Raw genomic sequence first — 12,049 nt, 5'->3', positions numbered from 1 at the left:
CACCGAGAGGTCAGGCAAGGTTCAAGGAGCATGAAGAAGAAACGAGAAGCAGGAAACGAACCTCTCCGGATGCATCAAGGGCATGAAGGGCGGCGGCCGTAGCTCGGTTGAGCAACGGCGAGCGGCGAGCCATCAGGGCGCGATCAAGAGGCGCCGCGACGCGCACTACTTGCGGAAGCTTGCGTCGAGGCGGGGGCAGTTGTGGCGTTGGGTTTTGGTGCCGAACTGTCACGGTTTGGCTGACGTTGCACCTTTCAGTGAACGGCGACAGAGCGTCTTGATTGGCGGGTCTCATTTCCCGCGCTATAGTGACCTAGGAACAATAGTGACCGAGGTCTCGGCTGGGTCTAATAAAACCCCGGCCGAGGTTAAAAGCCTCGTTTGTACCCATTTCGTGTCGTACCCTCGGCTGTGTAGAGCCGGCTATACGATTTCCCACAGAGATCTGTTTACACTTGATATTTGTATAGAGATATAGGACTAGCCAAATGATGACCTACAGAGGCTCCCAGAGCTGTAGGATAAGAGAAATAAATCAGCAGTCTTCCCCACAAGCCACCAAGGGTCAAGTCCGTCTTCGGTAAGTCTAGCTAGCTTGTCTTAGGGTCTGGATACGCTCGGCTGCGTGGGATGCCTGTCAGCGAGCTTGAGGTACATTGAACCGAGAGTTTGTTGCTGGTCAGTCCAAGAGATAGGAGTGGCCGAGAGTTAGGGGCGACGGAGAGTGTTGGTCCCTATATATTGGAGGAGCCCGAGTGTTCCCAAGTGTATTTCATTATCCGCCGAGGTTACCCTCGGCAAACCCGTATTAGGCGTGACTGCCGGTACCCTTACTTCTGAGGGACTGCGGGGGTTCGCGCGAAAGCGCAATATTGCATTCTAGCCCTCGCTCGTGGCTAGTAGTGCAGGTTTTAAGGTTGACCGAACTCAACCTTGGTATACAGAGGCGCTTACAACCAACCCGGTGTAAGGGATCGTTCCTGGTCTTCAGGTGTTGATCCAACGTTCGCTGACCTTTCGCGAGGGAAGCGTGTGTTGTTGGTGGGACTCATACCGTTCGGTAGTGAGATTTTCTGCGTGTTCCTACACGACAAATGTGGCCGCAGTACGAGGCGACAAAATAGAGCTGCGACGCCCCACATGATGCGCTCATCGTAGCTCGTGTCTTCACAAATATGCCGGCCGAAAAGCAGTTTAGACGCTGCAAGTTCCGAGACCGTATTCTGCTGAGCTGGCACTGCGGTGTTAGATCCAGAGCGGCCAACCCATCGAGACAAGTGCTGTCCACTGTGCCGCTAGGTCATCCCGACCTACGGTTGTTTTGTAGTCTAATGGGGCAGATGGCAACTGCGCGGTTGATCCAGTCTGTAACAACCGCAAGAAGTTGACACCGTTGTCGTCCGCCACGGCAACAAGTGTCCTCGCTTCGTCGACGACCAGAACAATCGGTTGAGTTCCTTGCCCGTGCCACCATGACCAGTAGTCGGTAGGTCCTTGGCGATGGCTGCTTTAACGCGTGCATCCGCGTCTGGGTGAGTAAACAACTCTATCCACTCGCTACCCACGGTCTTCCAGCGATACTGAGCAAAGCTGAAAGCTCTGGGAAGTTGATACGTCAGATACTCCTCGGTCATCCCGCCGAAGAAAACTCAGTCAATCTCTCTGCTGCCATCTTGTTCTTCCGAGCACAAAAGTAGAGAATGCGCATGGTAACTTGATTTTTCTCGCCAAATATTCCCAAGCATCGTTCGTCTTGGTCATGTTGGCGACCTCGTACAGCAATCGGCTCTTGTCAAAGGCCGATCTCTCCACTACAGCTCCGTAGAGCCAAAGCCTAACATTTCGGGAACGGACTAGCCAACACGCACTAACAACAATTGTAAGAACAGCATTAAGCTAAGATCCTGTGGAGGAACTGTTTCTCGGTTCCTCGATCCGAATACACACTCGTGGTCACTGTCGACGTTGTGTATCCTCCGACTAAACCTTCCCCAGTTTACTTGGGTTCCTGGTGCACCGCCGTTCAATAGCCATAGTCGAGTCGATAACCTCAGCATGACTCGAGTTCAGCGGTGGTCCAAAAACACGAGCGGAGCGCCAACGTTTTGAGCGTTGGGTCTCTCTCAGAGATGAAGCGCTTGACCTCCTTCGCTTGAAAGCGATTCATAGTTTAGACAGATACGATGCATTGTGTGTTTCTGCGAGGTGAGTACAGACAACGACGGATTTAGCCGGCACCACTGAGTGCCATCCGCCATACTAAAGTAGTGTGACGGAAAACCCGGCATGGATTCAGCGGGCATGCAGTAATGACAAAAACAATACACTTTTCTACATAAATCGATGCAAAAGTGGTGGTTGTATCAGAGACTAATCTCAGGATAGCGTGGAATAGCTTTCTCAAAGCTACGAATTACCGTCTCTTTAGAAATCGCGTCAAAGGCAGCAATAGTTGCGCGAACTGCACGGATGCGCTTTTCCTTCGCAGTGCCGCCTGTGATGCCGCTCCAGTTGGTTCGCATCTTCGCCTTAAGCGGCCCCATGACGCCCACGTCAAGGGGCTGGCATGATGCCGTGCTGTTAGGAGGAAGAGGAACCACAAGGGCGTTAGCAACTTCAGTGACGACCCGCTGTCCTTCTTCAGAAACGTGACACTCAAAGTTGTCTAGGATGAGGACAGCGGGTCCGTCCACTTCGTACTTGAGCAATCTTTCAACGTAGAAACGCCAGCAAGCAGCGTCCATCCAGGCGCTTTCTTGGACGGTGTAAAAGTGACCTTCCGGGTAGTCGTCAAACTCGGTGGCTTCAATGCGGCCACCCGGTTTTCCTCGTGCGATAAACAGAATCGGCAGCTTTTTTCCTAACAAATTGCAAGTAAAAACTCATTTAGTACAGTGCATGGCTGGAAAAATACCAATAGCTGCTCGAAAGCTTACCGTCCGCCCGAACTGTGAGCACTGCCGTCATACGGCCTGCGTGTTTGGACGCGTTGGCAATCCTCGCAGGATCTCGCCGTCCTCTGCCCGCCCAAATCCTTGCGGGGGGCATGTCAAAGTTGATGGCTGTTTCATCAACATTGAGCATGCCCCCGGGACCGTACGCTTCATACTTTCCCCAGAACTCTATCGCAAACTCTGCGCGTGTCTGCTCGAGGTCCGCAGTGCTTTTCTTGGCAGTCTGGGGTTTCTGGGGTGTAAATCCATGTCTAAATACATCATTTTCATACAAATGTACACAAACATGATAAAATTACACAAAACTTAAACTTTACCGAATAGCGAGCCGTTGGACCAGGCGCTGCAACGCCAAGAGCCCGCTCTTCTTGCCCACCATGTAGTTATCAATCCACGCTGCGTCAATCTGCCACATATACTCCATCATTCCTCGAGTCGTAAGCGCCTACCATACAAAAAAACACTTAGTAAAACTGAAAAATAGCAAAATTGAGTTCAATGTACGCACTTTCTCCTCTCGACGCTTGTCCTTCATGAAGGTGACGAGTGCAGGGACGGCAGGAAACATCTCCTTGCGCCCCTGCCCCTTCAGTGTCTTGGAGGTGGCAGCGCCGGTAAAGCTGAAGAGCTTATCAGCCTGCTTCCACCACCCGTGGACAGTACCACGAGCGCAGGAAATCTCGCGGGCCACCTCCTCCACGCCTACTTCCTCGATACGGCGTACAGCCGCGCGCTTCTCTCGCACGCTGTACGCCCGCTGCTTCCTTGGCGTCCTGGTGCCGCTCATGGCGCGAAGTGTAGAATGAAATGGCGCCAAAGCAGTAAGTAAAAGATAGCAATAGGTTGGTGTGTTTTTACCATAGCCATTCAAATATTAAATGACTGGTATTGGTTAAAATGTTTAACAATCTGGATGATTGATAGGCGGAAATGTTTTTTCTTTACTATGGGGGCGTCTATGAAATGCCGGCTTTTGCGTTGCCGGCTAAATCCGTCGTTGTCTGTAGTCTCCTTTGATAATAAACACGCGATTTTCAGACGAGTCCCTTGCAACCGAGTTGAATGAGCCTGCAACGCTCGGCCGCCGGTTCTTTTCCTCCCACAGACACCCGCACTCTTGGAGACCTGTGATCGCCTCACCTGTGAAGGAGTTTCACCACGTACATCGCTGCATACAAAGACACGCGGAGTGAATTTTGCGGAGCGTTATGGCTGCGATGGCTGCGAGCGGACGTCCGTTGCCGGCATTGACGTTGGTTACGGTAGTTGCTTAGTTGACAGCGCTGAGCGAACTGTAGACGCGCTCTCCAACGGTGGGAAGACATCATGTCACGACGCGTTCCGAACGGGTTGCGTCAGGGAGCTCTTCTAGTCGCCGCTCTCAACCTGAGGCCTGCAGAGCTCACTATCTATTCTGCCACCTCCACACCATCAACTACCAACAACCAAGCCACGCTTCAATATGGAGTCGAGCTACAACAACACCCAACCCGTCATTGACGTCGCCGACAAGTCCAGCACCTACGCTCCGTACGCCGACACGCCGTACTCGCCGCGTCAAGGCGACAGGTGCGAGCGCTCGCTGCACCACACCAACCGCAGCCAGTATGACCGCGACGAGGACCACCACAAGCAGTGGTTTGTCACCAGGAACCCCCACCTGCGCGAATGCTACTCGGAGTTCCTCGGTACTTTCGTCATGATCAGCTTTGGCATGGGCGTCAACAACCAGGTCGTCCTCTCCGAGGATAAGGAGGGCACGTGGCTCAGCATCAACATGGCGTGGGGCATCGCTGTGCTCATGGGCGTCTACTGCTCGGAAGGAGTGAGCGGCGCGCACATGAACCCGTCCGTCACCTTGGCGCACGCTGTGTACGGCCGTCTGGCTTGGCGCAAGGTACCCGGTTACATGCTTTCGCAGTTCCTCGGGGCTTTCGTCGGTGCGTTCGCAATCTACCTGCTCGACTACCAGCGCCTTATGAAGGCTGACCCGGACAAGGAGACCATGTACCACAACTTCGCGACGCACCCCAACCCGGAGATCAACAACCTCACGGCCTTCTACACTGAGGCTCTGGCTACGGGGATGCTGCTGCTGTGCGTCTACGCCATCACGGACCAGCACAACCGATCGCCCGGTACCGTCGGCACGCCGTTCGCCTTCGCTCTGATGATCATGGCGCTCGGTATGAGCTTCGGTATGAACACGGGCTACGCTATGAACCCGGCGCGCGACTTCGCTCCTCGTCTCTTCACCTACTTCGCTGGCTACGGCTCCAAAGTCTTCACGGAGAACGGTTACTACTTCCTGATCCCTATGTTTGCCCCGCTGATCGGCGGCGTCCTTGGAGCGGGCATGTACGAAATCCTGGTGCAGGTGCAACATCCCCATGATCCCACAGAGTTCTAAAGGCACTCATAAGGGAGGGAGAACGAGTCGAGAAACACAGCATAGCCGACCGGTAGCTAGCGAACTCCCTTGCAAATAGCTCGTATACATAGATGAATACGAACACATTTTTTTTATAATGCTTCTCGACTTAGAACCTGGTAAACATCCGCATGCAAATTACTCAAATCATCCTACCGCTGCCAACATCATCCCGACGGCGAAGCACGAAAGCAGCATCTTAATCGCAGCGCATGCGTCATCCAAGTCTCGGTGGCACCATCAATCATCAGTAACCAGCCAGACACACGTGCAGTGTCTTGTTGTACGAGGTCCACATACATGCTTACGAACTGTTTATAACAATTGAAAGGTGTATGTTAACATAAAGGTTATGAATAATGACAAAACACAGGTTCATTATAAATATCAAACTCTCAGTAAGGAATAATGTCTTTTAAGATCTGGTAAACAACCTGCTCCCTCGCGTCGTTGATGCGCGACCACGTTATCTCTTCAACCATAGAGACCGCCAACACTACGATCCAATCCACTACAGTATTCGCCTGCACTGGTTGTCATTCTTAAATTCACTCAACTCCAGAGCAATGACCGCTCCAACCCGCAAGGTGCGCATGAGCAGCATCGAAGACGCCGCCGACCCGACGCCGTACGCCGATTTCTCCGGTTCTGCCTACGCCCCAGACGTTCGCGTTGCAATCGAGCGTGAGCCCTCACAATGCGTGATCCCCCAGAACGACTATCGCCCAACAGGTGAAGTGGCCAAAAGACGGCCCTTTGTCACGCGCAACACGCATTTGCGCGAGTGCTTGGCCGAGTTCCTCGCCACGACAATCGCCATCGCCTTCGGCCTGGGCGGCATCGCCCAAAGTGCCCTTTGGAACGGAGGTGGCGACACTATGACGGTCAGTGTCGGCTGGGGGGTGGCCGTCATGGTCGGCACCTTCGTGGCGGACAGCGCCAGTGGCGCCCAGATCATTTCCGTCATCACGGTCACCAACGCCGTCTACGGCCGGATGCCGTGGTGGAAGGTGCCGGGTTACATGATAGCGCAGACATTGGGCGCCTTCGTCGGCGCGGCGCTCGTCTACGTGCTGAACGCCCAAAAGATCCGACGGGAGGACCCGAAGCAGGAAACCATGTACAAACTCTTCATCACGTACGCGCGCGACGGCGTGTCCAACTACACGGCCTTCTACACGGAGGTGCTGGCTTGTGCGTGCATCATGCTGGCGTCGTACGCTATCAAGGATAGGCGCAACCGCTGGCCTGGGAACAGAGGCACGCCGTTTGCGTTGGCACTGCTGGTCACGGCCATCTCGTGCGCCTTCAGCACGAATTCGGGACTGGGCATGAGTCCGAACCGAGACTTTGGCCCTCGCCTCTTCACCTACTGCGTTGGCTACCACATGGTGTTCACGGAAGACTCGTATTACTTCTGGATCCCCATTGTGGCGCCGCTCGTCGGAGGAATCATCGGCGGCGGTCTCTACATTCTCTTCGTCGAAATGCAGCATCCAGAGCCCCCGCAGAAACCTACCACAGAACGAGAGAGGCTCATCGAAAGCGCGTAGAAGATCAAATAAAACACTAGCACCAGCTCACTGCACGTTTAACGACCGCTGTGAATGCCCGTCTTAGTTCATAAGGAGCGCGAACGCGTTGGATGGATATGGATTGCTTGAGCGAGGTCGGGATGAATGCTGGCCGATTGTGATGCGCGTGGATAGACCAGAGGATTCGCAATAAGCATTTGGTTTGTAGACTGCTCCACCCGATGCCCCCTCAATTTGAGCACATGGAACTGCACTTCAGCAGCACATAGTGGTTATTGGTCTCCTGGACAATTGTCCCAAGATGAAGCTTTTGGTAACAAGGTTCTAGTGTTGAAATCAGAGCGCCATCTGGAGTTATCGTTCCACCTGCACAAATGCTCCGTTCGTGCCATAGGAACCACACAGCATGAGGTTCTACTTGGCATCTGACCCGCCGGCTCTTCCGTTAAATGGCAGGCCCCTTCGTTTGGGCGACGCCATGGTGATCAAAAGCACTCGCTCACTTTGCATTTCACTGTCCTCGACAAACACACGACTCCTCGCTCCAATCATGGAGGAACCGAGTTTCGTTAACAGCGGCCAGTATGTCAGCGATCTCATCGAGCGGTCTGGGCACCACGGTGGCAGTGGTAAGGCTCCCAACTTGAACCGGTACCCGTCCACGCCACAAACGCCGATGCAGCGCCGAACAAACAACCACTCGCCGTACAGCTTCGCCAACACGCCGTACACGCCACGACACCTTCCGCACAGCGGCTCGATGCACTCCATGCTCCACCAGACCAACCGCAGTCAAATTTGGCTCGCAGACGACAAGGCCAAGAAACTGCCGATCGTATTGAAGAGCGTGCACATGCGCGAATGTCTGGCCGAGTTCCTGGGGACGTTGATGCTTTGTGTCTTCGGTCTTGGCGTGAACAACCAAGTCGCGCTCTCGTCCGAGGCCAACGGAACATGGCTGAGCATAAATGTTTGCTGGGGCATCGGTCTGCTCATCGGCGTTTACGTCGCGGAAGGAGTGAGCGGGGCACACCTCAACACTGCTGTAACTTTCACACACGCAATGTACGGCCGCATTCCCTGGTGGAAGCTACCGGGTTACGCCTTTGCACAAACGTTTGGCGCGTTTGTTGGCGCCGGCTTGATCTACCTGTACCAGTACCAGAATATCAAGGAAATGGACCCGGACAAACTGACCATGCAAGCCAACTTCGCCACCTACCCAAGCGATGACATCTCCAATCTCACTGCGTTCTACAGCGAAACGTTGGCGACGGGGTTGTTGCTTTTGGCCATCTACGCCATCACGGACGAGCGAAACCGAGGTGCAGGAACTGTGGGCACGCCGTTTGCCTTCTCGATGCTTTTCATGGGACTTGGCATGGCGTTTGGCATGAACACCGGATACGCGTTGAACCCAGCGCGCGACTTTGGTCCGCGGTTGATGACACTTTGTGTTGGCTTAGGCTCAAAGGTATTTAGTAGCAACTCCTACTACTTCTGGATCCCCATCCTTGGACCAATGCTCGGCGGTGTCCTTGGTGCCGGAGCGTACATTTTACTCGTCCAGATCCAACACGACGTGGAAGAAGATGAAGAAGACGTGTAGGTGAGTAGCAATGGCATACAATACAAAATATATACAGACATGTTTCTGGTTGTACCATAATGTGATGTTATCTTCGTCAGTGAAACGACAAAAACGTTTGCAATGACACTCGTACTCTTACTTCAACGCACAAGTCGAGCTACTTCTCCTCGATGTGATTTCTTTAGCTGTTGTCCTTCAACAGTAGTTTTACTCCACCAACGCAGAGCTGTATATCGAAAAAGACGGCAGCTCAGATGGCCAGAAATAATGAGGCAACAATGATTTCTGCGGAGAGAATTACCAGAATGCAGACTGCATCATTCCATACTATGCTCTCTAGCTTCCACACACTGATTGAAGTATTTGCGATGCTCCACCTTGCACGCTTTCGCGCCATTTGATCCCTAGAACAGCAGATCAAACCGACCCATATGTCTAAAGAAAATGCCACACGAATGCCCCGTATCATCGTGTACGGCCCGCATACTCCACAGGGTGAACCACGTGTTGAAGTGTCACTTATGAAGCATGCCGAATGGAATCCACAAAGCCATAGAGTTCTGGTTGCAAGTGCGTCGATCTCTTCATTTTTAGTTTGATCACCAACCAAGAACGTTACATCCCAACCAGTTATGGAGGAAGCAAGCTTCGTGCACAGTGGAGACATCTTCTCCCTCACCGACAAGTCCGGCTACGTGATCCCGTACCACCAGGCCCCAAAAACTGGAGGTGGAAACGTGGGGCACCGCCGACGGATGCCGCGCTCCTACTCGACGCACTCGGTGCTGCACGAAACCAACCGCAGCCAACTCTGGATCCCCGGAAGTCAGCGAGAGCACATTCCGTTCGTGACCAAGAGCGTGCACATGCGCGAGTGTCTGGCTGAATTCCTGGGCACGCTCGTGTTCCTCTGTTTCGGCATCGGTGTCAACAACCAAGTCAATCTCTCGGAAGACGCCAACGGAACTTGGCTCAGCGTCAACATTTGCTGGGGCATCGGCGTCCTCATCGGGGTATACGTCGCGGAGGGGATCAGTGGCGCGCACCTCAACACGGCCGTGACGTTCACCCACGCTGTGTTCGGGCGTCTTCCGTGGTGGAAAGTGCCTGGTTACGTTCTAGCTCAGACAATGGGAGCGTTCTGCGCGTCGGCTCTCGTTTTCGTGCTTCACTACCAGCGTCTGATGCTCGAAGACCCGGACAGGATGACCACACAAGGCAACTTCGCCACGTACCCGCGTGACAGCATCTCCAACGTCACCGCCTTCTACTCGGAGACATTGGGGACCGCAGTCCTTCTCATGGCCATTTTCGCCATCACGGACGAGCGCAACCGTGGCGCGGGTCCCGTCGGTACTCCGTTCGCGTTCGCTCTGCTCTTCATGGGCCTCGGTATGGCGCTCGGCATGAACACTGGCTACGCGTTGAACCCGGCGCGTGACTTCGGCCCTCGCCTGTTCACCCTCCTGGCCGGCTACGGCCCCAAGGTCTTCTCCTCGCACTCGCACTACTTCTGGATCCCTATCGTCGGTCCTCTCGTGGGTGGCGTCATGGGCGCGGGGTCCTACTTCTTCATCGTGCAGCTGCAGCACAACGACGACGAGACCGAAAGCGTCAGCGACGTGCTTTCGTAGCTACCGCGACAGTAAAATACAATTGTGTGAATATGTCTTTCTTCAGTCCTACCAACGGACGAAGCCTCCACCAAGGCCACGTGAGTTTTTAACAGGAGTACAAGTATCTGGATTGCAGATATCGGGACACTGCGGAGAGCCAGCTCCGGAGTCGCGGAGGCAGCACGAGCGCCACCTGCACGCGATGGGCGACGATTGCGCCGTCCTCGTCCGCGACGTCGGCGATACCGTATTGTAGCAGTCCGAGGTGCACGTCGAGCATTGAGGGCTTTCGGTGTGCGGTTGATACACTTCCAAAGAGAGTCGAAGGGAGCTAGCTATTCAGAATCACAAGAGGAGAACGGGTAAATCATTGCCATCGCAGTCTGAGAGGATTTAGGCCTTGCCTGTCAGCTTGGGTTGTTGGAGAATGGCGCTAGTCCATTGCGACCCGCCGCGTTGCGCACCTTTGGCGCTGGTCCCTGGCTGCAAAAAAAAAAACATCCCGATCTAACAGAAGCATATAAAGGGGTCTTCGCACGCTTCAGATTCGCGTTCGAGAAGATTGCAAGGTAGAGGACGCGTTGAAGCAAACAACGATCACCAGTACTTTCAGCGTCCAGTGTTACTAGTCCAAAACTACCATTTTCCTCCCAGGGATTTTTTTTCCAAAAATATCAAATCGAGATCCTGCGAAACTTGATTGGAGCGGAAAATAGGCCTTATTTGTTGCCATGTGGCATTTGTTTTCGCAGGTTTGGTATATTCCCGCTCTCAATCTGTCCACGAAATCAAGTCTGCTTAAAGTAAAGTCGGTGGATCGATTTTCGAGCAGGAGAGCTTAGTACGGGTTTGACAGTTCAGGTACTCGACCACGGTAGTTTGGCCTTGCATTCCGAGCCTGGTGATTACCACGGAGACGGGGTTATTGATTTGTTAGAGAAAGCATCGATCAGAAGACCACACGAGCTACAGTCCGGTACACAGCACATGCATACACCGACGAGCGCAAACAGTCTGGTGGAGATGAAATGGTTTACGGACATTAGAAAAGCTTGCCCAGGCGAGTAATCGACCGTCTCTCTTACATGAACGCAGCTCAACGTTACGGTACTCAAGTTTTTGGACCAGCACAAGGTTGGTAGGCGCTTCCCATTTCGGAATCTCCCAGCTCCCAGTCACTCAGGAGCTCTCTTCGTACCTCGGAGTTCCGTCGAGACAAACAGTCATGCGGTTCAGCGTCTTCCTTACCCTCTTCGTTGCCACGTTCATCGCGTGCACCAGCTTCACCAGCGCCGACAATGCCCGCCACCTCAAAGGCAGCGAGCTGACTGCGGACGGCGAGGAGCGTGCTGCTAACTTTGGGCAGCTCGACGAAGCCACCAAAAAGCTGAAGGCGGATCAAATCGTCGCCCAGGCTGTGAAGAACTTTAACATTGGCAAAATCAACAGGGCTGCGGACGCCATGAAGGCAGGTGCTGGAAAGGCGGCTGAACTCACCACGAAGCAGCAGGGCCAGATTACCAAGATGGTGGCGGCGGCGGCGAAGAAGAAAGTGCCCTGGTCCAAGACCAAGAAGATCATCGTGGGTCTGGTCGGTTTCAATATTGGTGGGGTCGCTCTGTACGCTCTTTACAAGATGTACATGTCGAACGGCGGTACTGCTACCACTACCACTGCGGCTTAAGCGGCGCTTGCGTTGTTCGCGAATGGTCAATACTTTTTTTTATTCGGGCCATTAAACTTCTGGTTTCCTTAATCTTCGCCAGCAAGTGTAAGTGCCATGCGTTTATAGCATCGCTTTTTGCCGTCAAGAACGTTTTTCTTCATGTTATTACGCGTATGCAGCTCAAATTTGCTAAGTTGTGTACTTCCTATAGATGCAGCAAGTAAGACTCGCGCATTCAAAAGCGATTCTGTTGAAA

General features: G+C 53.5%; 1 protein-coding gene across 1 annotated transcript; it reads left to right on the top strand.

The window, feature by feature from the left end:
* Nucleotides 1-11,352: 11,352 nt before the first annotated feature.
* Nucleotides 11,353-11,811, top strand: KRP23_12174 (uncharacterized protein; the record flags this gene model as incomplete). The annotated part of the gene is made up of 1 exon (XM_067882758.1): nt 11,353-11,811. The coding sequence occupies one exon, from the start codon at nt 11,353-11,355 to the stop codon at nt 11,809-11,811; it is 459 nt and encodes a 152-aa protein (XP_067739782.1).
* Nucleotides 11,812-12,049: the final 238 nt, after the last annotated feature.

Source organism: Phytophthora ramorum, assembly GCF_020800215.1.
Source record: "Phytophthora ramorum isolate Pr-102 chromosome Unknown Phyram_PR-102_s0014, whole genome shotgun sequence".
Taxonomy (NCBI): domain Eukaryota; phylum Oomycota; class Peronosporomycetes; order Peronosporales; family Peronosporaceae; genus Phytophthora; species Phytophthora ramorum.
Note: the sequence above shows the minus strand (reverse complement) of the source record. Positions and strands in the feature narration are given on the sequence as shown.